Raw genomic sequence first — 16,131 nt, forward strand, 5'->3', positions numbered from 1 at the left:
TTGAAGGGCAGCGAGCAAGCGTATAATGTGACCGTTAGTGCAACCCCCGACGGAGCTTTTCCGCCCCCTTTGTGTACTTATTTTGCCCTTACCTGTCTGGATGCAACATTTATGTCTTTTTTTATAGTCCAATTACTGAGAACACGACTGAACGTCTTAACTACGAGATACGGAGGGAAAGATGTCTAAGCCTAATCTTCACTTGCTAATGAAAGAAACGAGGAAAAGTTATCTTTCGTATTGCAAGGGTCTCATTACGCGCTTGATTCGCCTAAAAATCAATGACTCAGACTCTGAATCAGTAAATTAATTATCAAGGATAATTAAAACAGTGAATGTACAAAATATTTGTTACTTCTGTTTCTTCTTTTCCCCGTTATCTCTCACGCGTATAATGAGAAAAGTTTTTCATGTTTTAATGAATTCTTTGTTTTAATTAATGGTAAACCCTTTTATATAATTTTTTATCCAGTGAATGTGATAAAGTCGGTCTAATAATTAAAACGTAACTTTGGTGGAGCACCACCTCTTCAAACGCGGCCTCCCATTTAAAATTATAGAATGAATAATTAAGAAATTCCTCCTAATTTAAACAGTTTAATAGAATTAAACGGAAACGAGTAATTAAAGCAATAAAACAGTTTGTTTTTACTAGGACTTGTTTCCACACAGCTGAAAACAAGTGTTGTTGACAGTTAAAATCATCCCATGCATCAGAGGGGAAACTCCCGATTTATCTCTAATATCAGACGGGAAATATTAGTTTTGAACTAGTGTTTCTAAGTGTTAAGACAACTGTGTACAACTTTTCCCCCAAACCGGCGTCCTATTGATGCAAATTAAACGAGGCCGAACGAAAGTAAGACAATCCTCTCAAGACGAAGTCAACATCCGCTCGATGACACCTATCAAACTAGATTAAGTTCAATGTAAAAGGAAGTCTGTTTTTGTCCAAGATTGGTGACGCATACAGGGAACAGAAGCCGAAAGTACACTCTTAACAAATGACAGATGCACCGAGATATAATTATAGGAGGAGATATAATTAAACGGCAGAGGTCGAGCTCGAAGTGTATTGTGCGGCCAGTGACCGGTGGAAAATTTGCATTTCCTTCTTTCCTCCAAATCTCGGCTAAGCCATCTCACCTGTCCCATTTAATCCCGGCCACATTATCGCGTTAATTACTGCAGCCAGGGAAATGGACTAATGGCGAGCTCTAATCGATGAAGTTATGAATTTCGGTCCACAAAGGACCATCCTTTTTAATAAACACGAATCGATAATATTCATCACAGAAGTGGTGAATTAGAGACCGAATCTGCGCCAGATGCCAAGTGCTTTATTGGTAATCTGTCGATACAAAAATTACAAGATTATAATAACGCTCTTGAATAATTAAAGTCGTTAATTCAACGAGAACGTCAATACCGAAATGATGACGCCTCTCGAAAAGAAATTATTTAAATGTCCGAAACAGAATTTAATGAATAACAAACAGGTTGTGATTTTCGCGAGGAAAAACACAATTTTCTCTCTCTTCTCCACGGAAAAATTAATGGAGTTTGCGAATTTGTTTACAACAATTATTTACAACCCAAGTAATACAAAACTCGGGATAAAATAATCGCTTTGTTTGCCTCACATTTCGCCCACTACAGACAGTATTTCAAATTCCATGAATTTATGCGTTAAATTATTCCAGAATCTTCCTTGCTCCTCAAAGGGTTAGGGGAATTTCGGCGACAAATCAAACAAAGCATTTTCAATTATTTTGCCGGTAAGCCGATTATTTAAAATTAATTGAAAAACCAATGCAAAGATTAAAAATTCGAATATTAATTTAAAATCTTGACAAAAAGTAAATAGGCAGGGGAGAGAAGAAAAAGGAAAAACATCGTTAATTTTATTTTAATTTTTAAAGGTAAGCGCGTTAATATTGTAAAAATGGACGATCAACTTTAGCCAAACTGAATATGATAGGGTTAAAATAACCCGCAATCACTATTTTTTGTAATAAAGTGGTTTGAATAATAGAAAAAAATGTTAGTCATTGAGGAAATTCAAATGTAAAAAAAATCTTTTGGTGTTTTAGTACTTTAGGGCCGGTTTATATAACGCCTCATTAAATTTTAATTCGTTGTTAAAAGTTAACAACGCGAATGAACCAATCAAATTGGTTCAATTTGGTCACGTGGTCACGCATTTAATGGCAGATTAACTTAATGACTTAGCTTCTATAAACCGGCCCTTATATGTAAAATTAATCAGAAGAGACCGTCCAGATGCTCTGGAACGATTAGTTATCGAGCTATAATTTTTTAGTTAGAAAAAGTTTTGTCCATTTCACAGCTAATTTATTTTTTCTTTCTCAGAAAACTGCGGAGACATAGTCAAAGTGAAGAAAACGTATTCAATGCCTGTTTTGCTTACAATAATTTATTATTTATTAGGACAAATTGCTTTATAATCCAGGGAGCAGTCCACAAATGCTCTATTGTATTTCTTTGTTGTCATTTAAGTGTACAGAATAAAACTCAAAACTCTTATAACTTTGTTTCAAACAAAAGAAATTAAATTCTCCTATTATATTCAGAGGCCGAATTACCTCCAGCTCCAACTTGCGTACTTTGAAATAATCCTGAAGCTATTACCAGAGGAAAATAATGTACTAAATGCGTTTAAGATAATTTAGATTTAACAAAGTGTTGTCACTTCCAGTTAATGTATGAAACTTAGCCAAATGCGAGGTTTTCTTGCATTGAACTTTTGATGGAAACCAGGTCTTACCGCCTGACATGCAGTGACTTAATATCTTAATTACCACTCTATCTTGTAATGATCATGCTCTCATTCGAGTGAGTAGCTTCTTTGACTGTAAAAACCACATCCACCTCGTTTACATAAGACCCTCTTACGGCAACAAATTTATGAAGGTTCAATTTTTTACACTATTTTATACACGACGCATTTTCCGATAGAGTTGCTCGAGGCGACCCAAAAATCATTATTCGAGCAAGATACCTTTTTTAGTAAATTTCACGATTCCAGACCGCATTTCACATTTCTTAAAGAAAAACACGAATAACTTTGCATTTAATCTTGAGAATTCGCACGATTTAAAGTGAGAAAAGTTTGAATATTGTACACAACAATTATTAAAAAGCCCGTATTTACAAGCCATTTTTTCCGTGAACGCAGACCGCGGAGAAAACTTTACCCAATTTCTTATTCATGGGACAACAAAACGCATAAACAGGCGGACAATGCGCTCCGAGTTAGTTTTTGAACAATCTTGAGCTCAGCTGTGATCATTCAATTTATATGAAAAGTATTCTTCTGTTTATAACTCGGCAAAAAGTGAATAGGAAAAAATATTTGTCTCATATGTGACCCATATTTTTACATTTCCGACCGCCAGTTGTGTCAAACAGCGATAGTAAAATTGTATTACTGTCACCGCTGTTTTGTGTATTCCGAGTCGGAGAAAAACTATATAAAGTGCAAGAAAGTGGGTAGTTTAATTATGCTACGTTGTAATTAACTGAGCCCATCAAAGTAAAACCGCAACAAAGTCATAATTAGGCAACAGGAAACAAAACACACTTTCAGGTGCGTTGTACCCTATTCTGCATGGACCTCCTCCAATTAGAGCAAATTTTAAAAGGGAGTGCCCCACCTGAGCCACATTTTGCCAAAGCTGTGGCCTTAATTAAGATACAAGTCGCCCGAAAAACCTAAAACCTGCGAATAGTTGCAGTGTGGCGATAAATTTCGGTAATCTCCAAAGGCAGTAAATCGAGCTCGGTTTCGGCAATTAGAGATATTAGTAAGGATTTGGAGGGTCTCTGGCGTTAATTCAAAGCTTTTTAACATATTTTCAGCGCCCGGAATTTATTCAAAGTCTCGATATGCTCTGCAGAGGAACAAAACGTGCCATAATTTTCGGTAGATTTGTCGGACGCCAACACATTCCTTGACAGCTCTCGAATTTACTACCTTTGTTACAACCTGCAGCGTTGTTCTGCACTTGTTGCACTGATAAGAAGCGAATTTTGCCTCACCCAGACAAATATTATCATCCCACATTCCTTATCATCTGATAAGAGAAACGGTGATGAGGCCGCTCTTCACCAAATCGAATCAAAATATCGGGATTTTTCCACAAAAATCTGGAGCTGTGCCAAGGCCGGGACGGAGGTTTTTCAATTTTATCAGCGAAATTTGCTAAACATGGATCTTCCGCAATATGAATAATAACACGAAGACGTCTTAAGCCAGCGCACATTTCCTGAATTAAAATGTATATGGGCGAAAATCCCGCTAAATTTTATGCTCCGTTGCGCCACGAAAAATGCTTTCCCAAATTCCCAAAACACGCAATAAGAGATAAACCGATTCATATCGTAGTGAGTGAAGTGTTCTAATTGTGTTTTTGCACTAGAAACGACAATTACTTTCCCTGATCGAAGACAAGACGCTTTCACACTTTCCACACCATCAATCACCTCTGGCTAATTGCTGACAAGGCAAGTCCAAAAAAATTGCACCTTTCAAGAATCCAATATGAAAATGTCGTTTGATTTATACGAAAGCCCTATCTTCATTAGTAAACAGAGCGTATTTGAGGGGGAATTCGGAAAAATTGCAAACACGTGACACATTTTTTAACAAGACTTTCTGTTTAGTATTTACGATTACACTTTGAATAAAATTCAATTCCGAGGTGTAATTTGTACAGATCGATCGTGCCCTTTAATCTCATTGCGAAATTGGGGAAAACACGAGCAATAAAACCCAATCAATTGTTTATTTGTCCAAGTTTTACCTACAAGACCATAACAATGCAGACCGATCCTCAAATATTTACAAGAAAAATAAACAAATCGCTTTTAATCCAGTTGTTAAGTTTGTGGAAAGTTTCTCACGTCTGGGCAGAGTTCGCAGGTCATAAAACAATAATTCGAGCTTTAGCTATTGAACACATTTCCAGAAAAGCACGTTCTTGCATTTTTACCTGCGACAAAAGAAGCTCACCCACCCAAATTAGCATGGTTGGGATAATTTACAGCGGGCTTTAGCACGAAACGTGACACTTCAACCGTCTCCACTATTAAAACCGAATTCCAGAAAAATACACCGAAACGGCCAAAAATCAATGTTTAATTAATAGATAACTCAGAGAGGGGCAGATTAACGCCAAACCTTCGTTAACTATAATTGGATTTAAACCCCCAGTGGCCACAAATAAATACAAAATTTCAGGAAAAGCATCCTTTATGACTTTGTAATCTTAGTTAAGTCAAATATTATTGAAAATTCCCGTCCTGAACAAATACCGAATATTAAATCCCCCGTTTGTGTAAACTTTCGACAATAAATCAAAGAATTTCGCCACATCTTTCGTTTCGAACGATTTACTCGGTGTTTAAAATCGCCCCCAAATTTGTCATCCCTGGCTCAAATTGCAACCACATGTGGCTAATAATTCCAAGAAATTTCCACCAACTGCACATATTTATCGAAAATGCAAACACGAACTTGCAGTTTAATTGTAAATAGTGTATTAGCCACATTTAGCACAGTTGGCTAAATTTATGCGCAGCAACATGTGCGAATTTCCCGATTTTTTATTTCCTTCAGGGATAAAAATAGAAATGGTATTTCGCTGTCGACAGTTTTTCCGGTGTGTACACCGGCATACCGTTGTTTCAAATGCATTTCCTCTGCCTGTAGAAACGTTTCACACGTATCACCGATAAACATGGAAACACGTTTGTCGAGTAATAGAACAATTCATCGCAAATAACACGTTATTTTAATAAAATGCATAAATCTATAATAGGCAGCAAATTATGTATAAATTACAAAAATGTGCAAAAATCATTGGATAAACCCTTTACAAAACGAGGTAAAATACAAATATTCCATTTAAAACTCAATTAAAACGCCAACAAGTGAGTGCATGATTGCAATTAAACGTTAACAGGAAATTGTTTATTTTCCATGCCCTCGTCATAATGCATAATTCGGTTTTTTAACTTTCAAAGCCCGACTTCGTCATCAATTTATTTGGTTAACAAGTGTTTCAAAAGAATTCACACAAACCTAAAAATAATATACGAAAGCTGACACAAGTTGCCTAATAAAATAAGCCACGAATTCAAACTGGAACCAGCGAGGCGCGGTATAAATCTCCTAGAACACATAAAGCCGGCAAAAAATGGTAATTAATCTAATTTGCAAATATCAGAATAAAACCAAACCACAAATTTCAATTTACTCTAGATATTCATATTCGTCACAACGGATTTGGGCCGCAACTTTTACCAAATGTGGTTTCACAAAACAAAAACTATAATTCAACTCGTCCTAAATTCGTTCATCGAACGACCAAAATAATAAAATAAATTCCAAATTGCAGGAAGTCAAGACACTTTCCAAATCCACCTACTTCAACTTTAGGTTTGTTGAGTTCATTTTTGCGACAAAGAAAATCAATAGGATTAGTCAAACATAAAATATTCAACAGGTACACATTTATTACAAAAGAAATGATAAATCGATTTTGGCATAAAAGTTGAAACAGTTCATCATTTGATGTTTCCTCTATAGAATTTTAAAAAAGGAAGAAAATTAAGTTGATTCGGGAGAAGCGACGCGACATATTGAAAAATGTACGAGTATATTTTTTACATAAAATAATGAAATGGAACACCACAGAGCACTTTATTGATTCTACGTGTTTGCTTAATTAGATAAGTAGTCATTATAAAAAAATAAATGTGACTCATTTAATTAAAATTAACCATAAGATGATTAATATTTCATAAAAATAAAAATTTTCTACAATTTTTTTCTAATTTAATTTAATTTAGTTTAATTCTAAGATCAATTAAGCGCGAAGTGAGGTTATAAACAGCTAAACAAAGTCAGGTAATCTCAGGTGGCATTGCACAATGCCAACTTGACTCACCTGTAATGATGGCAACAAAGACAAAAAACGCCACCCGACACAGCATTCTGGATTATAAAAAGTCACTAAAGTCAATGAAAAACTTGAAAAATATCACTTAGTGTGGTAAAAATGGTTCGTTTTCTTTTAAAAAAGTTCGAAAAGTTTACGAAACGCAGCAAACGAGAGAGAAAGAACTATAACCACATCCATACTAGCTGACGCGCAACGACTGTTCTAAAATCCTGTTAGAATCGAGTAGGCAACCTGTTCGGCAAGTTCCGACACGGATCGGTAACAAACGAGAGGTTTTGACAGTTATTCAAAGTTTTTTGATTGTTTTAAAATGGCCGATAACGGACGCAAAAACGAATTTTTTGTTTTCGTTATTTACGACGAGATTAAAACGGAAACTTTTTTTATTATTGTCGTTATCAGTTATAAGTAAAAAAAATTGTATTATATATTTTTTTAATATTTGCGGGTACCAACCCTGCCAAAGTAAATCCCAACTCTAGGGTGAAAAAATTCAAGACATTACGTTATCTTTGCTAAGATCTCTCAGCAGCTTAATCCCTTTGATTTCAGCCGCTAGTAAAGGAATAAAACCGTCTAAAATAGCTTTTTATTTAGTGTTTGCCTTTAAGTTAATAATGGGGTTGTAAAGCAAATACCATCCCGCGCCCATATTTATCCGTCCAAGTTTCCCACCCTTATTAGTGCAAACCTCAAGTCAGCGTTATATTTCTCAACGCTCCCATCATCATCAGTCTGTAAGATCTCAAGGGAGGATAAATAAACCGGAAGACTATCGAACAATTTCGCCGGAAGTCAAAAAAATTAAGGGGAAAAGTTATAAGCAACTTAATCTAAGTTTCGACCGTCACAGCCAATCAAACAATTTAAGAACATTTAACGCCGCAACCCCTGCTTGAAAATGACCAACAGGGTGGCCAACCCTTACTGACTCACGACCAAATTGCTTTTAAGCTCTAATTGTTGCAAGCTTTAGTGCATACATAACTGAATCTGTCTTTAATCAATGAATTCTATTTTCGGTCGTGTTCAGTCATTCCCAATGTCGTTTCTCACAGAAATAAAACGTGTCGGAAAGATAGAGATCTCTATTTTATACAGTCAATATTGCCACCATGAATAAAACATCGGACGAAATTCACTGACCCTGGATACAAATTCTTCAAGTGGTCTAGATTTCGCAGGAAAATCTGAAACTTTGCCAAATATGAATTTATCTCAAATAAGCAAGATTCGAGTATTATCGCACCCCATTTACTCAATAAGCTCCGAGAGTGACGTTGGGGTCACGTTTAGGCTCGTGAGATAGCACATGACAGAATTTGGCTTCCTCGACTCGATGAAAGACCACTGAGCGCTTTTCAAATGAAAAATGATTACACAAGAATGTCACACTCATAAATTCCCCATTGGGCGCAGACTAAGTGGTTGCAAACAAGAAACAACGCTAGAAAACTGCAGACAAATAAACAATGTTTTATCAGTTTTTCAAATAACAAAGCGCTAAAATATTCCATTTAATGCTTTTATGCCCAGCTAGTGTGCATACACGTAGAACTTTGGTACTGTTCAGGTAATTTAATTTAAATTAAACAGTTGGGAACTACATTTGTTCAGATTCGTAAAATAATGTACAATTAGAGCAATATGAACTGGGAAAGTTAGAGTTGTTTGTTGATTTTATCGAAATATTGCTAAAATTATAAATCCAAAATACAAAAATAACCAGGAAGTGGGAACTGTCCCTTCACCACTTTTCCCTTTTCAATAATAATAATTTAATAATCACTTGTCTAATTAGCAACTTTTGAAACCGTACTCAGGGTAATTGCTCGTTTCATTGTTTATTTCGCTATTAAATTTCAATCTCCCATTATTATTGTAACAAGTTCAGTGTCCTCGTACAAAATCGCGAAATTATTACAAATGTAGTTTACTTTACATGACGGTGGAATTTATTAGACGTCAAATAATTCACAACCAATTTAACAAATTACATGCAACATATGGCGCATTTGTAAAATATGGCAGTGTTTAACCGCTTTTAGGAATTAACTGCACTCCACTACCATATCCGAGGGCAAGGAGCCATCGCATTAAAAGCATCGGATTTTTCCTTACGTCATTGCAAAATAACGCACCAATATTTTCAATTTAGCCCTGTTTGTGTGTTTCTCGTCGTAAACACGGAATATGGCATAAAGCTCGTGATTAAATTCTGTCTTGTCCACCAAGTCACTGAAACGTAATTAAATGTGATTCCAGCGGCGAAATAATGATTTGGCGATGATTATTGCAAAATTGCTGACCCGTAAATTGTCGATTTTATTTCGGGATTGCACGCTCAAATGGAAATAGTTGAGTCGAATTTAAGTAATTTACGGGAAATAATTAGTTGCAACGCTCTTCTTAACGAAGAAAATTAATTAGGATTTGTTTTGTATTTTGCTCAGTGAGTTGTGCCGGCAAATAATTAGCAATTTCGGGACGACGTGACTAAATAACTAGACGAACTGAATTCTGCCATTTTTGAAAGTCCAGATGCTTTGTTAACTATTTTTATGCTCTCCCAGTTTACTTTTCTTATCCGGCTAATGCGTCGCGGATAAATATTGAAAAATTTCAAACAAACAATGCAGCTCTTGCATTAAAAGCTTTGTTTACTAGAAATTCGCTGTTTCGTATTTTAATTCACCAAGGAAAATAAACCGAAAAGTAATGGAATAATATCACTGGTGTTTTACCAAAAATCCTAAAATAACATCATTTTCTGCTGTTTGCGTAACCAGCCCACCGATATTTACTTTATGGTAGACCTTTTCAGAATTTCAAGCAATCAAGATATCAGGAAATTGTTGGCTCGGATGATTTTAATTTAATATCAGACGGAGCAAAGCAACTTCATTAAGTTTATTGAAGCATAAAAATCATGTGTGTCTTGTTCACTCGATGGAATTTCGACGCGCTATGAGAGCGCATCATTTTCAAATTATCATTGTAAATTAGCTCGCTTGTAATTAGCCCAAATTTTACGTCAACGGAGCCGAATAATTCTGACAAAAGTTGTGGGAGATTATTAACGAAATGGCGGCTTGGTGGTCACTTACACGCACATAAATTAATGATAATGACCTCGTGGACTCATTTTCTATTCATGACAAACGTACAGGACCAAAAATAATTATGTTTTTGAAACAGGAATTAGAAAATATTGTGGCGAAAGCGAGGTAAAATAAGGTAATAAAGAGAACGTAAAGCTCTAAGAATCTGGAAGTTGTACAGTTTCGCGGTTGCACATTCTCATAAACCTGACAACCAGACGTTTAAAAAGCATATTGCTTTTGTGGACAAGTGGATTGATTCAAACTTTGTCAAATGGGGTCCGCGAACTTCTTGCATGAAATATGAGTCCATAGATCTTGCATGTGTAATAGCAGCCGTCTCGTAATTATCCAAATGGCTTTATTTCCGTGGTTGTAAATAAAAAGTTCAATTATAGGCACAATCCCTTATTTGCTATATATTTTATGACTGCCTCCTTGTACAAATTCTGTAATGGCCTTTCACCCTACTTATAGCAATCCCATCCTAATTTCTTTATCCCCTTATAATTCCACCCTTCTGTTTTCCATCTATTTTGATCCTGATTTGATAATACGTCGAATCATTTCGATAGGACTAATACGTTTCGCTCCAGTGCATCCAATTTTACTAATACAAGCGATACCCGTGAAGATAAATATCGCCCAAGATAAAAAATATATTGTGAATCGATAGGGATGACCGACTCGACTTTACGACGGCTGTAATTTACTTCACGTCGTAGAAAAATATTTAATATTTCTATCCGAGTGTCGTCGTGTCAATACGACTCTCATAAAACACGGCATTTCTTTGTTAATGGCAAGAGACACCGGATATTCACTATTTGCCCCGTTTATTTCACACGACTTTTAATTGTCAAAATGGAATTAATTCTAGGCCAACAAATTTATGGCCAGCGTAAACAAATTGTAAAATCTCTTCTAAATGACTTGCCATTCATAAAGTAAATGAAACGCTAAGAATTTATGACGTGACAACATCCAAAAAAATGTGCACGAAATCGCTAAATAAGCACTTCATCAAATGTCACGTTATTTCATCCAAAACCGGCACGGTATGAGCGATCTGCGAAATGATTCATTCATTTGCGCGAGTAATTGCACCAAATTTGTGTATCTGTTATTTAACTGCAATGTTAAAAACAAATAACAAAAATCTGAAAGATGCAGTGCATATTCATCGTTTTATAGAAAGCACAATTAAAGTTATAATTGCGCTGTTATTAAAACGCATGGACCAATCAAATTGACTCAGTTTGGTCACGTGATCAGTTAATCGTGCATTTAATTGAGGATTAAATTACTAACGCTTCTTTAAACCGACTCTAAGTCTAAATTTAATCGTAAACTAATAATTTTAATTTGCACGGAGCTTTAAGCTTACTTTGACAAAAAAGCTGTAAAAGGTCTTCCTCTTTAAAGGGCGCCCTATGTTTTTTCTTTTCTTGTTGTAATATGCTCAAAAAAAGATAATTTAAAAAAATTTCAATTAAAACAGGGTAAAAAATATGGTTATCTCGACTAGAGGGCTTGGAGTAATAAGCTTCATTTTTACAACAGAGCTTCAGAAGGCATTCCTCTTTGACAAATTAAAAAATTGGAGGCGTGCCCTCTTTTGTTTCCTTTCTTATTTTTTGGAAAAAAATCGTTCATGTGTGGTCAGGAATTATTTCAGAAAAATGAAAAATTATTTTTCATTTGATAAATTTTTTTAATTAAAAAAATATAAATAAGAAACTGTTTTCTCAAAATTAGTAGTGACACAGTTGGGGGAGGGACTGGAAATTATTTTATTATAACAGTTCTATTACATTATTTTAGACAATTTATTTCGGTGTGACATAAAAAACTCGGTTACTGTTGAAGTTATCCGCTGTAGGTATTTTTTCTCTAAAATATATCGAGGCCTAATCCTCGAAATTTGAAATTTTGGATTCAAAGTGAGCTTATCCGAACTCGCTTTGATTGCCAACCCGCTCACATTTTATTTTCTAATTTTGCGCCTGATCCGTTGAAATCCGCAAACTGGCTTTCGCGTTTGTGGTGCTCGTCTTTTTTCGCCAAAATCGGCGAACAAATTGGCTGAAGTAGCATTGGTCGTTATTGAAATTTTTGTAAATGTAGCACGATGTTTGGACATGCAATTAATGGAGGGATGCAGTCACGTCCGAATAGGGGTTGGGGTGGGTCAGAATTGACAATAAGGGGGCCGCGTGTAGTATTGTACGCATTACGTAATAGGCGGCCGTCTGCGGAAAGGCTAACAATGGCTTTCAATGTGTCACAGACCTTTTGTTGTATCGCTACATAGTTGTCATCCAGACAGTTAGTGTGTAATCAGATTTGGATTTCTTTCAATCGGGATGACATATCGGAACATTCGCACCAAATCCCGGAACCGTAAAATTTCGATTCGAAACAGTTTCACCCCAATTATGAAGTTTGCTGTTTTCGTATTCGGAGGATCTCCCTAGACTTACACTTACACAAATCCTTGAAATCTCGATTCACCCCCGAGGGGTTTTGTTACACATATCTCAAAAATCCACCCCATGCCAAACCCCGTCATAAAATCTAAACGTACTTTGTTTACATAAGTAACGACGCACGAATGTCAATACACTTAACTCGATGTCATTTCGCTGGAGGACGCAGGGACGGGCCCAAGGCCCAAAAATTACAATTTTATCACCTGGCATTTCCAAACCAAAAATAAATTTACCAAGTTTATTTTTTTTATAATTTAAGAAGTAAGTCATCTAAGGATTCAACGCTAAAGTTTGAAATTATGTTTCACCTTTATGTTCATCTCTTTTTCTCTCAAAACAAAAAGTACGTTTACAATTTGCCGCCTTTACGCACTTTTACATTTTAGCCGCATTATTTTCTTATTTCTCTCAATTTTATGCTCCGCTTTACTTTTATACGTCTATATGTTCTCTCAATCTCTTATTTTTGTTTACGTGTTGTTTACTTACCTTTTCTATACTTTTTTTTATAGAAAAATTGTTATTCCTGATCCGGGTTCGAACCCCCGACCTCCCCCGCCGAAAGTGGCGCTTATACCACTAAGCCACCAGGCCCTAGGTACTGACCGTCTTTTGCACATATTTTAACACAAACTTTTTAATTAAATCAACATTACAAACTATATAATTGCAATAATTCACCTAAAACGCAAATACATTCAGTTCAAAAGTCGGCGAATTAGCGCGAGAAAACATTTTCTTCCACTTTTTTTCAATTTAATTCTCTAATTTTTCACTAGATTCCATCAAAATATACCGGGCGTTTAAGTCAACTAAAGTTTAAAGTAATGTTTCATCTTTATGTTCATCTCTTTTTCTCTCAAAACAAAAAGTACGTTTACAATTTGGCGCCTTTACGTACTTTTACATTTTTGCCTCATTATTTTCTTATTTCTCTCAATTTTATGCTCCGCTTTACTTTTATACGTCTATGTGTTCTCTCAATCTCTTATTTTTGTTTACGTGTTGTTTACTTACCTTTTCTATACTTTTTTTCATAGAAAAATTGTTACACCTTGATCCGGGTTCGAACCCCCGACCTCCCCTGTCGAAAGTGGCGCTTATACCACTAGGCCACCAGGCCCCAGGTACTGACCGTCTTTTGCAAATATTTGAACACAAACTTTTTAAATAAATCAACATTACAAACTATATAATTGCAATAATTCACCTAAAACGCAAATACATTCAGTTCAAAAGTCGGCGAATTAGCGCGAGAAAACATTTTCTTCCACTTTTTTTCAATTTAATTCTCTAATTTTTCACTAGATTCCATCAAAAAATACCGGGCGTTTAAGTCAACTAAAGTTTAAAGTTATGTTTCACCTTTATGTTCATCTCTTTTTCTCTCAAAACAAAAAGTACGTTTACAATTTGCCGCCTTTACGTACTTTTACATTTTTGCCGCATTATTTTCTTATTTCTCTCAATTTTATGCTCCGCTTTACTTTTATACGTCTATGTGTTCTCTCAATCTCTTATTTTTGTTTACGTGTTGTTTACTTACCTTTTCTATACTTTTTTTCATAGAAAAATTGTTACACCTTGATCCGGGTTCGAACCCCCGACCTCCCCTGTCGAAAGTGGCGCTTATACCACTAGGCCACCAGGCCCCAGGTACTGACCGTCTTTTGCAAATATTTGAACACAAACTTTTTAAATAAATCAACATTACAAACTATATAATTGCAATAATTCACCTAAAACGCAAATACATTCAGTTCAAAAGTCGGCGAATTAGCGCGAGAAAACATTTTCTTCCACTTTTTTTCAATTTAATTCTCTAATTTTTCACTAGATTCCATCAAAAAATACCGGGCGTTTAAGTCAACTAAAGTTTAAAGTAATGTTTCATCTTTATGTTCATCTGTTTTTTTCTCAAAACAAAAAGTACGTTTACAATTTGGCGCCTTTACGTACTTTTACATTTTTGCCGCATTATTTTCTTATTTCTCTCAATTTTATTCTCCGCTTTACTTTTATACGTCTATGTGTTCTCTCAATCTCTTATTTTTGTTTACGTGTTGTTTACTTACCTTTTCTATACTTTTTTTCATAGAAAAATTGTTACACCTTGATCCGGGTTCGAACCCCCGACCTTCCCCGCCGAAAGTGGCGCTTATACCACTAGGCCACCAGGCCCTAGGTACTGACCGTCTTTTGCAAATATTTGAACACAAACTTTTTAAATAAATCAACATTACAAACTATATAATTGCAATAATTCACCTAAAACGCAAATACATTCAGTTCAAAAGTCGGCGAATTAGCGCGAGAAAACATTTTTTTCCACTTTTTTTCAATTTGATTCTCTAATTTTTCACCAGATTCCATCAAAAAATACCGGGCGTATTAGTCAACTAAAGTTTGAAGTTATGTTTCACCTTTATGTTCATCTCTTTTTCTCTCAAAACAAAAAGTACGTTTACAATTTGGCGCCTTTACGTACTTTTACATTTTTGCCGCATTATTTTCTTATTTCTCTCAATTTGATGCTCCGCTTTACTTTTATATGTCTATGTGGTCTCTCAATCTCTTATTTTTGTTTACGTGTTGTTTCACTTACCTTTTCTATACTTTTTTTCATAGAAAAATTGTTACACCTTGATTCGCGTTCGAACCCCCGACCTCCCCTGTCGAAAGTGGCGCTTATACCACTGGGTCACCGGGCCCCAGGTACTGACCGTCTTTTGCAAATATTTGAACAAAATATTTTTAAATAAATCAACATTACAAACTATATAATTGCAATAATTCACCTAAAATACAAATACTTTCTGTTCAAAAGTCGGCGAATTAGCTCAAGAAAGCATTTTTTTCCACTTTTTTTCAATTTGATTCTCTAATTGTTCACCAGATTCCATCAAAAGATACCGGGCGTATAAGTTGATTCTACAATTTTAAAATTGCTTTTACCCTTTTTGTTTATTTTATTTTTATTTTCTACTAAAAGTGTCAAGTCCGCCCCTGGGCGCCGGAGTCGGGATGCATCAGAGTGCAAAACACTCTCACTAGTTCGAGCGTAAAACAAACAATCTATATTTCCTTGTAAAACTATAAGAAAAGTTGGAAAGTCGTGATTAATTGTTTTTCTTGTTGGAGACGATTGAAAGCCCTCCCTCCATGTCAGAGTTTGAACAATAGGAGATGACGAAGTGTATTAAAAGTGTACAGAGTATTATAACACACAAAAAAGTTGCAATGCACCTTGCGGTTCTCATGCTAATGGAACGAGGGATCGCTAAGCCACACTGTAAACCTGTGGTGTAAAACCGCACGCGCCTCTGTGCAACCTTTAAAAAGAGGGATTACTCATGAATAGCTAAGTGAAAGATATACAGGGAGATTAAAAAGGATTAGCTATTACCATAACATTGGCTCTATGTTATCATATCCGGTGTAATAGGCCTAATTGCCCCCATTGTCGGGGGGCTTCTGGACATGAACAAACACATTTGCAAATTTTACACCGAATCGGGAGATTTACGCGCTTTGCTTTATCGAATTGTG

At 35.5% G+C, this 16,131-nt stretch overlaps 1 protein-coding gene across 3 annotated transcripts in view; it reads right to left on the reverse strand.

Annotated features, from left to right (window-relative positions):
* Fas2 (Fasciclin 2) overlaps positions 1 to 7,186 on the reverse strand; it is a 68,141-nt gene extending 60,955 nt beyond the window's left edge. For all 3 annotated transcript variants that reach the window (XM_008194122.3, XM_008194120.3, XM_015979251.2), the window contains exon 1: positions 6,975 to 7,186. In XM_008194122.3, the coding sequence (XP_008192344.2) occupies positions 6,975 to 7,020 (46 nt within the window). In that variant the 5' untranslated portion in view covers positions 7,021 to 7,186. The remainder of the gene's footprint in view (positions 1 to 6,974) is intronic.
* Positions 7,187 to 16,131: the final 8,945 nt, after the last annotated feature.

Source organism: Tribolium castaneum, chromosome 9 (genome assembly GCF_031307605.1).
Source record: "Tribolium castaneum strain GA2 chromosome 9, icTriCast1.1, whole genome shotgun sequence".
NCBI lineage: Eukaryota > Metazoa > Arthropoda > Insecta > Coleoptera > Tenebrionidae > Tribolium > Tribolium castaneum.